Source organism: Zonotrichia leucophrys, chromosome 2 (genome assembly GCF_028769735.1).
Source record: "Zonotrichia leucophrys gambelii isolate GWCS_2022_RI chromosome 2, RI_Zleu_2.0, whole genome shotgun sequence".
NCBI classification, from domain to species: Eukaryota; Metazoa; Chordata; class Aves; order Passeriformes; family Passerellidae; genus Zonotrichia; species Zonotrichia leucophrys.
The window spans coordinates 34,434,609-34,451,448 of NC_088171.1; the positions used below are offsets into that span (position 1 = coordinate 34,434,609).

Consider the following 16,840-nt stretch of genomic DNA (forward strand, 5'->3'; position numbering starts at 1 on the left):
GCTTTGCCAAGCTAAAGCTCAGAGAATATCCTTCACAGCCTTTCTGGGCATTTGTGTCCTTTTCCAATTTTTATGCTGCTGTCACTGGACTCTGGCATTTCTTACCTGATTCATTTGCTTTCTCTGGTAATCATATGCAATGAAGATATGCATGGCCAACATTTAAACAGGCTGCAGATCAATTAGTGGTCTTAAGTTTATCTGATTTTTATCAAAGAAGACAGAGCTTTGGGTCGATTGTCAGAGCCTGTGTCAAGTTGACCTTTTCAGAGACGTCTACATTGCCAGTCCCTTGGGCAACTTGTTGTCCCCCGTTAGTCTCTGAATGGCAGAAGTCTGTTCTGCTCAAGCACAAAGTATACACAGATGTCTATATTACATTCTTATAGGTTTGACAGCAACTGCATGTTGTATCTATAAACTGTCCTTTAGCAGTGACACTTCCTCAATGATGATAAGCTAATTTATGCAACTAAATCTCCTTTGTGCAGAAATGAAAGCTAATTGAGTCATTACAAAGTAATTCAGGAAGGAATACCTTGTATAAATTGGCTTACTTTATAAATCCTTCTCAAGTGGTTTTCATGCATCCTAAGTGGTACTTAAGCAGTTTTGCTGCCATCACATACCCACTAAAAAAAGACAGCTTTACAGAATTATAAAAACATTATTTTAAAACAGCAAATGGAAGAGAGAAGAAAATAAAGGTAAAAAGAAAGTGTATACACAAAAAAAAAGAGGAAAGGTTTTAATTACCTGAATCAGTGGTAACTTCCTCCTGGCTCTCATTGCTTGGCACTTCAGCTTTTGAAGAAAGACGTTCTTCTGCAAAACACATAACTGCAAATGAAATTCTGAAGGGCCACCTCAGCTGACAGGAATTACAGCCCACATCAGCCTGAAAAACACACTCTGTATTTCCAGACTGTAAGCCTTGTTTACTATTTTGCACTTATACAGAAGTTGGAACATTGTTATTTCTGTGGTTTCCGCCATCCATCCAAACACTCCAAGAGCTTTCTTTTAAAATCTCAGTTGTGAACATCTGTTTCCCTTTTCACTCTGGTCTGAATGCAATCATATAGAGCTGCAGTTCTGCTGATTTTCAGTCATTCTGAAGCAATTAAAATGAGGGTCCTCTTTTACTGCATAGATTTCTTGCCAGAGAAGGATAAAGAAAAGGAAACCAAGGTGTGAAAAAGCCTCCCCAGCCCAAGCAATAACTCAGTTGTAGAGAGCAGTATGCAACAAAGGCAGATGAAATCTTACTTCCACACTGTCCTACAGACACAGTAGCTCAACACCTGCATGATGGGAACACAGCCACTACAGATACCATGCCCTTCACTACTCCTGCCCATTGTGCCTGACCATGTTCTATGCAAGCCAGACTCTATCAACTGACTTAGGGTAAGTTTAGGAGACAAGAAAAGAGAAAACCTGGCAGTGATCAGCTCTAAAGCATGTTTTCTGGCTAGCAGGCTTGGAACAGTCTGAAATCCCCACAGGCAACTTCGAAAGATGTGCTCCATCCTCCCTGTCTGGCACAGACATTGAACTCTCTCAAGTCCAGACCCTCACTTGAGTAAATCCACACTCTACTCAGTACAGGGACATCAGATCTGCTCCTCACATTTCCCAGTACAGGGATACCAGATCTGCTCCTTGTATTTCCCAGTCAACAATTCTGCTGATGATGTAAAAAAGGGAAACAAACTTTTAGTTGAATCCTGTCTTTAGGTTCATAAGGAAGTAGAAACAAATTTATCTTGGCATTTACAATATATCAAAACTGACAAGGCTGCTGTACTGAATGAGGAAATAGTATATTGATAAAACCACTTCTCAAACGTGAATTGGACTTTTAATACATTTAAATTCTCTGACTTTGCTACTCATCACATCATATACAGATAGTCAAGCTTCTTTTTAAGATATACATTTCAGCAACTAGTTTTGATATTTTACAAATGACAGACAACAGATGAATCACTCACAGTGTTTAAAATGTTCCTCATTGTGAAACTCTTATGTAATTGCCCATTCACTTTGACAAAGAATGAATTTTATATCAAAAGTTCAAAGGATTTTTTAACCTTGTAAAATTTTAATCTATCCACAAGACTGCTCCTGCAAACATTAAAGCAGATGTTTAAAGCACAAGAGTAGACCTGTTGGAATGAGTATGCATAATTGCTGCTAACCTCTATACACAGTCCTACAAATATTACAATTACAACATAAGATTCACTCTACAAAGAGCTTTGAAATTCTGCCCTACTAAGCCAATAAGATTTTTTGTTCTTGAATCTTGACTAGTTAAAAATCTGGTAGAGATTAATATAAGCTATTTTTTAAGCCAAGGTGGGGTGGAAAAAGAACAAGAAAAAAAATCCTAGCAATAGATCAGGAGAAATCTGAAGCTGTAGTACACACAAAACACTCTAAACTATGTACTGCATTCAGATGTTCAAATGTATTCCCCTACTTGGCATTAACATTTGTCACACATTTCCAAGTATGCTCATCTGTTTATTTTAAGAACTCACAATTGGAGCATAAATGGCAAAAGTTCATCCCTATGTGCTCTCCAGAGCACTAGGAGGCACTGTCATTCTGTGGGTTCCCTACCATGGTTACACCCCTCACAGGGAGTAGTACCCCAGTATCAGTCACATTTTCTAGAATTTCTCCCTTTTCCCAGAAAAAAACACCTTCATCCAACACACAGGCTATCGTATTATTCTTTCATTAAACAGATGTTAATATTCCTTGTTACTGAATGTTTGGACCTAAAGCACTTGCTGTGTTGAATGTCCTATGGATTTTAACTCTATCACTTGTCATGGTCATCAGACCAGTTTAAACTGAGGACTGACTCCAGTAGAGGGTATCTCAACTAAAGTAATGCAGCATCAGAGGTTTGAAGAGACTTTTTTGTAAGGGACTGCTGAATACATGTAAGGTACTGCTGAATACATGTAAACTGCATTGTGATTTTACAGAAAATATTTAGAATATATGTATTCTTCTGAAATATTTATTTCCTAGAAACAAGAGTTGACCAGATCCACATCTGGTCAATATGAAAATTTCTGAATCAAAGCTCTTTGAATTCCAAAAGGTGTCCAGGTCAAGCAAAAAACTCACCATATTTGTATACTGATTTGGAGCTCAACCATCCCCAGTCATCCCACCTTGCTTTACACTACAGAGTTGTCACAGAGAGGACAAAGTTGCAGGTACAATTAGATTGGAAAAGGCACTCCAGAGGCATGGTGGACATGGTCCAGCTGCTAATGGCCATTCAGTCCATGGTATCAGGCTGAAGCAATGGCATAGGAAGCCTCATCTGAAACATGCACAACAAATATCAGGTCCTTGGCACAAACCTCTGCTTTATGAATCTGTTGCAAATGGTTCACACTGTTTGCTAATGCAATTATGTTCAGAGTGGAGCAGTTGAAGTAGGCTTGGCTTAGGGTAGTAAAAGAGAATCTGTGGTTCTTAACTCATGTTTTCTGATATTACGGCCTGAAGCAGTTACTACGTGCAGGCGGTGTCCTTTAAACACAGCAACCTCGATTACCTCAGGAATTACAGCTGCAGTCTGATGCAACATGCATAACTTTGTGTTGCAACATGGCACAGAGCCAAAAGATTAAAAATCAAATTTAAAAATACAGTAGAAATACTTCTGGTTTTTTAAGATATTGTGCATAAGGAGTCATGCATACCTTCAAAGTAATCTGTTCCAGTTTTTCATCTGTATATCTTCTTCACACCATCACTATCACTGCAGAGAGAAAATACTCTTTTCCACCTTCTCACTATGTCAAAATGAGACTAATCTACACTAACGAAACCAATGAACCCTTTCAGAGCTGTAGATCCTAAGAACTCCTGAGATACAGATTATGTTCCATACTATGCTGATACTTAGAGACCTTAATGGCAAACAACCTACAAAATTCTTGTGACAATGCAACAAGGAACTAAATATATTTGTTAAAGTTTTTCTTCAGTTAGTACATCGAAGTTGTTAAAAATAATTTACTTATTTAATTTGCAGTTTGAAGAAAAAACAGAAAAATAATCACCTAATCACATATGATTCTACCATCTACAAAATTTTAAAAGTGAACAATGAACCCTACATTTGCTGAGGTTTTTTTTTTATATAAATCCACATAAGGGAGGAAGGAAAAAAGACTGAACTACTTAAGTATAAAATGGATAAGTTTGGCTTGAACAGTGCATTCCTCCAATGGAATGTGGTATCTCTATGATAAACATGCATAAATTTAGCAGTTTCCTCTACTAACATGTTACCTAACCATCTTTTTTACATTAGATTCTAATGTAATGCAGTTATTATTTGGTATTCTATTGCCTTATAGTTTCTGACACATTCTCATTGCACAATACTAGTTTACACCTTGAATAATCCCAGTTTGTGAGTTAATGTATTCTATTCAATGCTTTGATTACAGTAAACAAAACCAGCTCAGCTATGCAGCAAAATCTACCAAACCACACAGATGGTTATAAGCTTCTCATTGTGTGGTTTCCATAGCAATCATATTGCAAATCTGGAAGTTTCTTGCAAATAAGCAGCTTGTATTTACATGCCTCTCAGCTGCAGCACGGAACATGACAACAAGTGAAGTTATTATTCCTATCACATATTGTTAGCAACATGACTGGAAGATGTTTTGATCAGTTCAGATAAAAAGTACTGCAGTGAACTAATTTTTCATCTATTTCATAATGATACAAGCAATCAGACACTTGTAATGCACATTCATGTCTCTTCATTTGAAATTTCAGTGTAGTGTCAGAAGGTTATAAGCATACAAACAAGTCTTGTAAGATAGACACCCCACAAAAAGTTTTTATTATTAAATAAACAATTTAAAAAACTACATAGTGTCTTTACTATTGTACTTGGCAGGGAGAACAGATGCATGCAAAAAAACTAGGTGTGTACATGAACTCCGCTGACACTGAGTATCACAGGTCTACACTGTTCTGCCCAAGAGGAAGTAAAAGAAATAATGGCATGTTAACACCAAGACACTCCACGCTGTTTTTTTGCTGCCAAATAATGACTCCACACAAATGCAAACAAGAAATGTGTAACCCAAATAAATGCTTACCATGGGAAAGAGTCAAAATCTTTTCTGCCCAGAATTTACAGTTTTATGAATTGATCCACCCCCCATATCAGATGGATTATTACCCTAATAAGAAACATAAATCAACCCAGCTACATTTTTTTTTAATTAGCAAGAATTGGCTTTTCTAAAAACAAGAGTATTTGTTCAGAGAAACATTTAATATTTCCAGAAAAGCAGCAATAAATCCACAAAATTTAAGAAGAAGATTGTTTATATAGTTTGGCCAAACTGACATCTTCTGCTAGCATTTGTGAGGTCTGGTGACCATCTGGGTCAAAGGAATAAGTATTAATGCCCTGTTTTATGCAGGGCCAGCAAATTGCCCTACCTGAGGTCAGTGCTCCCCAGCCTTGGGGATGGGGTTCTCTGCAGCATTCTCACCTGTACAGGCCTGTACACTTCACCCAAAGTTTTAGAGTGTTTTAGCCTAAGCAGCTTCACAGAAAATCTAGTAGGCTTACTTGCCTTGGTTTGTGTATTTATAATGGAAGGGATTTTCATCTCTGGCATCATTTAGACTCCAGATCCACCCATTATATATGAGAGAGATCTATCTGTACAAAGAGACCTTCAAATGCAATTAGCAAAACTCCAACTTTGATAATCCTCCAATATTCCCAAAGATCTGTCCCTTTCCCCCAGCTCCTCTGGGACATGGCAGTTTACTGGAAGATTTACATAAAGCTTCTTGACATTTCACCTCACAATTAGCAGCCTAGTGTACTCTGTAAACAATAAAGCAGTTTGGAAAAGGCTGCTGAAGGTGCTATTGTCTAGCCATAGTGTGAGTTCTTGGGGGCAGCAGAGACGGGGAGACAGACTCTTGTTTTATTAAAGCTCCACCTGACTGTACAACAGTGCATGGTTTGAGAAGGAAAATGCCTCCAGGACAGTGAGAGAAGTGGGAAACAAGTTGTCTGCTAGAGAAGAGATAATAAATGTGAGAATTTCTTACCATGACAGAAAAGAGGACATTTTATTGCAACTGCTATGGGTCAGCTAGTTGCCACCCAACAGCTCAAACAAAAAAAGTTATATTCCTATTTGGCAAACTTGAGTGTAAAAAAAAAGCAATTCCACAACACAAGCAGAATGATAGAAACAGGTCCCCAAACACAGGCTAAACACTGGGATTGCAGACAAGATGGCATCAACATATGCCAGCAGAAGCAGAAGTTGCACCTGACTAAACGGTCATCATTGTGTTCAGAAATATGATGGGAAACAGGCAGTACAGAACTGTATTCCAAAAGAATACAGAAAGAGATCTCTGGGTTATGAACAATATAAAAATACATCTTAAAGAAAAATTATCTGCATACTGAGATGCTTCAGTTTTAGTTGACAACAACCCATGCCGATTCCTAACCCAAATTTCTCCCAACACATGGTGATCCAAGTCTGACTCCAAGATGGAGGCAAAGGTTTCACTCAAATATACCACCATCTAAACAGGATGGGACCTCCAGCTAACACTTCTGCACAAGTTTTAACCAGCTCTTTGAAAACAACCATTATCTAAAGTAAGGTTAAATATACACACCACTCTTCCCAACCAGTAGACAGTAAAAGAAGTCTGCTATTAATATTAACAATGTCCTGACTTCTCAATGGCCTTGAATAAGTAGCACTGGCTTTACAAAGTGAAAAGGCTAGAATAACAAAATGACTTTGGGAGAGGTGGGATCTGTGGAAATTGCTCAGTCTAACACCCTGCTCTAACTCAGAAAGTTAGATCAGGTTTCTAGGAAACAACATTTGGCCTCTTTTGGTACTGCACACTAAACTGTTCAGCAGTTTAAAAGGGCCTGTGCATTTTAATAGCTCACGTATGACACAGCCAAAGCTAATGACTTTCTAGAACAGGATTAGCTCAAATTACTCAGTTTTGTCCAGATCTTGCCAAGTCTCCAGATGTGAGGCTTCCTGTACTCCTTGAGAAATCCTGCACTTTTTTTCCCTCAGTTGCTCTCTTTTTATCTTTAAAAGGTGCTACTGTGCACCACTGTTACTCCCAGTTGTCTAAGCAATAACTAAACCAGCCAGCTCAGCTCAGTGAAGCACTGCCTCCTGTTGAGAAGACCTCAAGAAAGTTTCCTCATCATCCTCACAGAAAAGGTTAGTAGATTTTGTTGTAAATTAACTCAGGATCACTATTGCAAGAGAAGGAGAAGTCACATGGGAGTAGTGGAATGTCATTTAGACATTTGCAGGAGAAAAAAACTCTCTCAAAACAACCTTTCTGTGGCACCACCCAGTGAATCTTAGCACATGTAGTGGTCTGGCTTTACCAAAACCAAAAAGCAGACACAACACCCCTTCCCTAAGAAAAGTATTTTGGAGTTACAGCATTTGTTAAACTAAAGAGTAAAGTGAAAAAAAAATTCCCAGTCCCACTAAGGACAACTAGCAAACACACTTTATGGCTGTGATTCTCTAGTGTTGAACAGAGTAACATTTGAATCATATAACTGTTGCTATGAAGAATAATAACAGAGAGAAGTAACAGAAAGAAATGAGTGCATTTGGAGAACTGTTTGAGAGAAAAAAAGTATCTCTTTCTAAATACATCTGTGAAAAAGACACCACATTTTTCCTATATTACCACACACACAGGAATTCACATGAACTATAGTAGCACAATGGTTTTTTAAAAAATCACATTTTTAAAAGATGAAACATATTTTTTGGCCTCTCACTATTTTACTGGAAAAAACAAGAAACAAGTGATCAAAGAGCACATCTCTGGAGGAAAAACAGCTACTCTCACACACACACACAAAATAAAAAATAAATACAAAAGCCATTTTTGGCAAGGTCATCCATAGTTGCTGCTAAGTGGATCTTCACACTTTACTCTGAGCCTTTTACCAATTTTCATGAAATCTAGGAGAATGCTTTGCTTTACTTACCTTTTCTACTTGCTGAGACCTAAATATATGTTAGCACCTTTCCTCTTTCTTTTTTTTTCCTTCCCCCAGTACCAAATATTCCAGTAACTTTGCTTCCCTGCCTTTGCCCCATTCTGTAGTCACAGCCAATATCCTCTTCAGATCCCACAATTTTGTACATTTACCAAACACAGAAGTTGTTGGTATGAAAGTGGCTGTGTCTAGGGCTTCACAAGGCCCGTCAGATTTTAAGAAAAAGCTGTCAAAATGGCAGGAAAAATATTCTCAATCACCTGAATGACCAAACAGAATATATCACAGGGACAACTGAATAATCCACAGAGGTGCAGGCAATTCCCAGTTCTAGTTATGAATATATTAAGATTTCATGAACTCAGCTTCCTGCTTGGAGCTCTCCTTGCAAATAAGCAATCTTCAGTCATGTTTTGAGTGACAGCTCAATTCAATTTGGTTGGCCACTTCCTTGCACTAGTCTTCCAAACAACAAATAATCTAAAATCTCTGATTAAAACCAAATCAAATCAAACCAAACAGAATCTTCTAAATCTTTTTACATACTCTACATTCCTTTTTTTCTTTTTTTTTTTTGGGTGGGGGGTAACATAGATGCAAAAGAATTAAGAGTTTTTCAATTCAAAGTTAAAGTAGGAAAAAAATTGCTAGTCTGACAGAACTAGGAGAAAGAGAAGCATGTCAAATCTCAGTTACACCAATAGCAAGCTTTGGAGGAGAGGAGATATAAAAAAAGGCAGATAAAGCAGGAGTATCTACCAGGGAAGACCACTTAGAACGCCTAAATTTGTGATATTAACATTTATTTGACAAAATTATCTAATTATTATTAACAAAATTCAATATAAATATGCCAAAGTCCAATGTGCGCTGCATAGAAATAAGAGATGGGTTTTGCACTGACCTTTTTATTTCCTCATAAAGAAAGACCTGATAACAGTAATTCTTCTCAAGAGAAAAGATAAAGGTCATCAAAGCAAGTTCATCGTGGATATGCACACAATGATTCTAATGAAGAATAAAAGAAATTATAGAGATCCACTTCCAGAAACTCATTCATTGATTTCCCATTTTCATATTCACAGACACTTTGTATTTACAAATAAAGTCACTGTTACGGCATTTTTTTGTCAGAAATCAAGTATTTGTCTAATGCTATATGCTGAGTGAACTGGTCAGAATATATTAAAATCAGAAATCAAAAAATTGTTTGATAGGCCATCAAAGAAGGTGAAAATTTCATAAGTGATTACAAAATACAGCTCAGTAGAAATTCCTCAAGTCTTACTAGGTACTTTTTTTAATCTTACCTTTATTTTTTTGATCAAGATATTAGGTAACAACTTCCACACCTAAACAGAAGCATCTCTGAAGATAAAGTTTCATGCTAAATTTCAACAAAAGCACAATTTTGGCTCTACTTCCAAAATTGTTCCTAAAGCCTCAATTTTGGCCTCCCAAATTGAGGGCATAGGCATCCTACATAAATCCATACTTAAACATTTAAAGAAAGAATAAAATATTTTATAACTCTACTCTTAACAGGTCTCAACAATGTAGAGGAAAATCTTTTGGATTTTAGTGTTTCTACATGCTCATCTAATTATTTGTCTGATGAACAAAAAATGCTTCCTTCTCTGTTCCCCATCACCCTAGCAAAAAAAATAGTTACCATTATTGGACAGAATGCAAATTAGTTTCTCAAAGGGACAGAACAAACAATAATTTTTAAGTTTATTCCATAGTTCTGTTGTAGGTTCACAGGAATCTGTGCTAGAGATTGCTTGCCTAAATATGTGTGGCATGTACATAAGAATATTCTTCTAAACATAAGAAAAATTTATATTAATTCACTGTAACTAAAATAAATTTGTTTGTTCTCTCAACCTGTAATAGCTCTTAGCTATGTAAATAATTTAAGTGTTCAATATGACATTTTATAAACCTTATAATTAAAATGTTTTGCTAAAATAAATGTGGTGGCTGTTAAAATCTACATAGAAAGTATAAATAGTTCCCAATGTAAATACATTTAGCAATCAAATATTCAATTAACTAATCTATACTGTATAACTCTGTACTACACTGTTATTTGACAACCGTGTACAGCAGTTATATTTCTCAAGCTCAAATTTATATGATAGAAAAAGTCTGTAAATGTCAAGTAAAGTTTCTCATAATCATTGATCAGCAGCAAGTCTTAAATTTAAAAGCCATTTCTGAAAACTACATATTCTTAATTATGACAAATGGGACTTGACACAAAATTTACATACATACAATTCATAAAGCCTCTTGCTCAAACCACATAATATCCTATAATAATCTGCAAGGTTAATGTATTCAAATTTATAGTATGATTCCTGAACTTACTCAAAAAAGGGACAAAAGGCAAGGCATAGCTCATGTCAGGGAAATGAAACACAATACAGTTGTTGGCATGTTTCCACAAGCTAAGTCTGGCTCCCAGATGCTTCTCTTGTAACTCCTTTAAAAATGTTATACCAGGACATTTTTGCATTCCCTGTGTTGATCACTAACTGCACACTGACAAAAAAAATTTCAGCAGTTTTCACCCTATGGGTATTTTCATTGAAAATAACAAACCCTCACTACTGCTCTTTTCCACTGTTTATGGGCCAGGCCATTAAACAAAATTATGTCAACTACACTAAATCCTTTCTCCAACTAAAATGATGAAATGAAGTGAAAATGCTATTGCTGTGATTCACTAGTATCAGGTTAAATGAGAAATATGCAGAAAATTACACTTGCAATGCAGACTGTTTACAAGTATCACATTAGGGATAACAGTCCCATATTAATCTCTACAAATGCTATCCCATTCTTCATTTCTCATACATTAGGTCCATACTGGGACCCACCACTCCAGATGTCAGCTCTTACTGGCCCTACACACCACAAGCCACAATGCACCTCAGAGAGAAGAGGCAGGACACTGGGACATGGCAATAATTCATATGCAGGAGATGACAACTGCTCCCCAGGCAGCTCCCCAGGTCAGTGTGGGATTGGCATGCAGATGTATCTCAAAAGAACCGATGGTTCCTGGAGTTCCATACTACTAGAATTCACTACAAGATGGTGCTTTTGGACTGCCAGAAACACAACACAGTCCCAGGTGCACTGTAAGAGCACTACTTGTATGTCTGAGATAGGCAGTTTATCCAGGTTTACATAGGTTTTATGACCTGTATGGAAGTGATAACAAAATCATACCTGTCTTGAACTTTTGTTAACTGACTTATCTGAAACTGCTGTTCAACATCTACTGGTGGAAATGTGCCACTTCTTATCAGAGAATCATACAATCATTTGGATTAGGAATAACCTCTAAGACATCTCATTCCAACACCCATGCCATGGGCAGGGACAGCTTCCACTGGATCATGTTCCTCAAAGCTGCACACAACCCACCCTAACACAGTTCCAGCAATGTGGGGCATCTACAACTTCTCTGGACAACCTGCTCCAGTGCCTCACCATCCTCACAGCAAAGTATTTCTTCCCAATATTCCTTAATTTTTAAGGAAGTAAAATTTGAGTGGTGTATGCAAACAAGATAAATTCAGTTAGTATATTTTAGGACAATGGAAGCACGACCCTCACGCTAGGATCCACAGGCTTTCCGGTAGATAATGCTTTCTTTTGAAAATGCAATTCCTCCCTTTGATCCCCAGTTCTATGTTAAGATTCAAGGACAGAATAATTGTTACAGACTGCTAAGACAGAACACTTCCACAACCCAAAGATGGAAGTATTGGAACATCTTCTTTAAGGTTATTGTAAATTCCAGAGATCCTAAACTAGTTTTCATTAAAACACAGTTTTTAGGTGGAGGAAAAGTTAAGACTTAAAAAAAAAAGGACTGAAACAAAACATCCGCTGTGACAACCATCCCCTTTCTCAATAAGAAGACTGTCTTCCTATCTTGCCATTTAACACAAATCTCACTGACTTGCCAAAAAACTTTCCTCAGTCTCTTCCGACTTCTTAAGAAAAGATTCTGCCCTTTGCTGCTGAAGCTTACCTGTGTGTCCGCACCCTGCACTTTCCTGGAGCATCCTTCTGTCGCCTCTAGGGCACAGCAGACTGCGACATCTTGCCCTCTCTGCCTGGTCCACCATGTGGTCCAGGAGCTGGACCCTGCTGACCATTTTCCTTTCCTAGGAGCAACCATCCTGTTTCTTTCAAAAACTTGTAGCCAGCCCAGGGAGCAGCAGCCAAGACAAGGAAACAAGCAGCCTTTTCCTGTGTTACCTGCTTTATATATGTGTAAACTAAACATGACATCTATTGCAAACACAATATACTCCAACACACAAACAAATCAGATATACATGCATACAGCCAGAAAAATTCACAAGACTCTGGTTAATTGGTAGTATTTTCTTTGGTTAATGCCTCCATTTTGAGGAGAGTGGGAAGAAAAGTGAGTAGCAAACTGAAAGGAAAAGACATTTACAAGAGGATTTATGCTGATGCATTTCTTAAGGCTGAAAAATTCAAATCAGATATTTGCATCTACAGTAACAGAATGATTAATTCAGCCTTTAGAGCCCACCTTGCTGGATCTTATTTGAGAATTCAGTTGTACAAATTATGGTTTTTTAATAGCTACCTTGTGGAAACCAGAAAAGTTGAGAAGCGATAGCCTGAGGCACCATATAACCTCTGGTTGCTCGTTTCTCAAAATACTCTATCTAATGGTTTTAATAGCCTGATATGCAGTCATTCATCACAAATTCAAAAAATTAAGGTTCTTTGATCTATCTAGATAGTATTTATCACATTTATACCCAAGCAGTAGAATGGACCCGATACTTATTTCTATTTCCATAAATATATTTAATAAAATTTAAATTTTACTTCTAACAATAAACTGCAGCAACTCCCCAAATTTTTGTTTAATAAACTAGCTCACATAACAAGACATCTTCTCTGAATGCTTACATAAAGTGTATTCCACTGCTTAATTACATTAAAACAGTGCCACCATAGAAAACTTTGCTTTCAAAAGAAAATACTTTGGGTCCACAACCCATTGAAGACATGCATGCATAACAAAGCTTTGTTCACATTTAACATGAAGCCAGCTGCCAGAAACAGAATCAACACTGAAAAAACTATGATACAAATAAAATTACTTTGTGTGACTTTTTTCTTGACACAATGACAAGTTTTTCTGAGACAGGATTCTGTCTCTTAATAACAAACAGTTTTTGTCACATACTGTTCACATCAGACTGGTTTTACAAATCAATAGAGTCATTGTTTAATGCTGGTACACTGAAAATAGAATCAAAATTACTGACCAGTACCTGCAATAAAACAACTTTCCATAAGTGAATTCATTTCAATAATTTGTGAGCTAATTACTTTTTGAAGGAGTTCTTTAAACATAGAAAAGTATGATTAAAAGTACCTCCATTTTTCATATGTCTTCTAATTTTAAGCAAGTAAGTTTTAATATGCCACTAGACACCAGGATTTTTAGTGGTGTATTTTTTGTCGGCTTTGGTTTAGGTTTTTGGACTGATTGGATTTTCGGGTACTTCTCTTTTAAAGTCTGAAATACATAAATAAAATCCAGCATTTGCTAATGTGAGACTTTGATAAACAGAGCCTTTCCCATATGAACTCCTTCAATGTACTCTAAGAGTTGACCACAATATCAGGAAAATAATTTCTATTTTCTCCACCTGTAAACTCTGAAATCTATGAAGCCTGAAACATCTGAAAACTATGAGTTTCTCATGCAGTTCCAAGGGAGGAGAACAAATAGCTATCCTTAACAGCACACACTTTCCATTTATTGTAGATAATTTAACTGACTGCTTTGAATCTTGCAACTGACCAAATGCTCTGCAGCAGAGGTATATCACTGAATAAAATGTAAATAAAGAACATTATCAGACCCACCCTAAGTCCAACCAGTCCATATACCTCTCTCATGAAAATGAGACTAAATATGAATACTCAGTTATTGTTCCACTTTTACTGCCTCCTGACTTTTGCAGAAGTGAGTGATGAGGGAGCAGGAGGTGAATTGCACCATGGACAGTAGGCTTTCTGACAGCTATGGGCCACCTGTTGTTCACAGACGGCCACTTTAGACTCACTTTAAAAGAAATGCAGAAGAGCCTGTGAACCTTATTTTTCCTCACAAAGACCTGCCACTTCCCACTCAGTGGACATCTCACTCTTTTCAGCTACACCAGATTGTCTTACGTCCTCTTCCATCACTGACACCCAACATCAATGGAAAGAAGGGCTCCCTCTTTAGATGTAGAATTACAGTAATTGAAGATAATGCCCAAGCTCTTGTAGCAGACAAAAGCTGAGGTCCAGGTATCAAGTTCCTAACCACCTTGTGGATGCAATGTCTTTAAATATTTTTCTGAATTCATAATTAATGTCTCTGTGAGCATTTAGTACTAGCTGAAGGATAACTTCAAGGCAAATATAAATCCCATAAGAGTATTGCCTCAAAACCCAGAGTGACAGAATTCTGACATGGCTCCATTTCATCAAAGCTGCTGGGATTCAACAATATCCAGTTAAAAGAGATTGCCTTTCAATCATTTCCATGTCTGACACTTAGCAGATTCCAAATCCCAGTGATCAAGACAACAAAACAACATGTCTTAGACCTAAAAAATAAATTTCTTCCTTTATTACTCTCTACACTAATTCATAGTTCACGTCTGCTTTTCACTGTTCTTGTATTACTTTAATTGCTTTTGAATTACAGCTGAGTAAGAACACTGTAGCACCCCCTTGTCCTTATTCTGGTACTTCACCTATCAGCAAGAAAGTATGTGCAAAAATACTCCCTTTATACAATAATATGTTGGCTAAACAATTGAACAGTACCTCTTAAGAACTCTGAGATCATATTTTTGGAAAAATATATTGTAGAATCCTCATTGTTTTAAAAGAAAAAAAAATCCCTTGCTGTGTTCTTGAATCTGAAAGATGTTTTCATGGAAATTATTCAAAAAAACTTTCAGAAATTACTTTAAAAACTTATATTTAGTACTGTCCTCAAAAATGCTGATCTTACACACAAGTCTTTTCAACTTCAATTATTCCTGACCCTACTTATATTTTATACTTTGAAATCATCTGCTAATTAAAAGCACTTAGAATTCTTTTTGTGGAAAAAAAAATGACAGCACATCAGCATTATATACAACTTCTGGATGAGAACTAAAGAATTCCCTAACTACTGAAGGCAAGCAATAAACACCGCAAGGAATTTGGACCATGTGCCAAGATATGTAATCTTGATGATCACAGGTAACATCTCAGACTCCATAATCACCCATGTCTCTGCTGACTTAAACCTACTCTTCTGGTTTGCAAGGGCAAATTAACAGTTTCTTCTTTAAGCCTACTGGTTTTAGGAACTGCTTGTGCAGTTGTAATGCACACCTGGGACTGCTTGGCACCAAACGCTGTGTTTTGGCCCACACACCCTGACTGTGCTGTAAGAAGCAAAGGTGTCCTGAAAAAGAATTTTCATTAACACAGTGCTGTGAAATCTTCGCTTCTAGTGTCAAGAAGTCAATATATATGACATTATATCTTGAGAAAACAAATATATGCCATGAGTGTTCATGACTGACAGATGAAACTTAAACTCCACTACATAATCATTACTTCTTTCCAAGAAGAGAATATTGGAGAACACGGAGAAATTGGAGAACATGTTGTTTCCCCTCTCCCACCCTCATGCTCATGAAAAGTGTACAACATCATAAAAAAAGTTGCTTCTTCAAAACTGTAGCAGTCCAGCAAGAAAGGATGAAGATGGTATTGTTATGCTGCCTAACTGCAGCAGTTTACCATTAGAAAAAAATAAACCATGAAAGCTGATTAAAGAGACAATCATAAGAAGGAAACAGGATGTTCATTCTCTACCTTCATATTCAATGTCAGAAATGTTCTGAAACAACATCAATGTAATTTTTTAACTATTTAAAATGCTTTGTTTAAAATAAGCAAACAAATTGAAGTGGTTTTTTGCACAGCACACTACTCATTGCCTGAAAGTTAAGACATTCCTTACCTTTCCCTGAGCTTTGCCTTAGTTACAGGGTTTCCCTACCTAAGCTTCCAACTATGCTGCAAAACAGAATTATTGCCCCAAAACCTGGGTTTGACAAACAGTTTGGGAGAAGACTGATAACAGGAATCAAAAGACAAACACCAGGTTTCCATTCCCATCACCCTGTGCTCAATCACAGACTGAATCAATCCTCAAGTTTAATTTACCAAAAACTAAGAACTGATGCAAGTTGTATTGGCTGGAGATCATCACAGCACTGGATCTCACCATCCTCATTTCTTTCTCACCTGAAAGTTCTCTGTGTTATGGGCAGGCTAAGAAGAGATGACACAAAGCCCCAGTGCCAGTCTTATGGCACATGACAGTGCTTCAGGATTTACAACCTTATCAGCTCTGTAAGGGCTCTGTAAGGGAGTTTTACCTCCATGCAGCAAATAAGTCCAACCAAAATAAGAAGAAAACCTTATCTTTAGAATCATTTTAATGGAAATTATACTGCATACCATGGAAAGTACTGCTATAATGCAGTTTGTGAGGAGAAAGAGAACAAAAGAAAAAAGCCAACACAAAACTGGAAATCAAGATGTTAGATTAGATTAACACCTCTGATTTCCTATTGGGCCAGAGTGTGGTAGACAGCA

At 37.0% G+C, this 16,840-nt stretch overlaps 1 protein-coding gene across 3 annotated transcripts in view; it reads right to left on the bottom strand.

Moving 5' to 3' along the window:
- SKAP2 (src kinase associated phosphoprotein 2) overlaps positions 1-16,840 on the bottom strand; it is a 119,487-nt gene that overhangs the window by 17,348 nt on the left and 85,299 nt on the right. For all 3 annotated transcript variants that reach the window (XM_064704522.1, XM_064704521.1, XM_064704523.1), the window contains one exon: positions 757-825. In XM_064704522.1, coding sequence (XP_064560592.1) covers positions 757-825 — 69 coding nt within the window. The remainder of the gene's footprint in view (positions 1-756; positions 826-16,840) is intronic.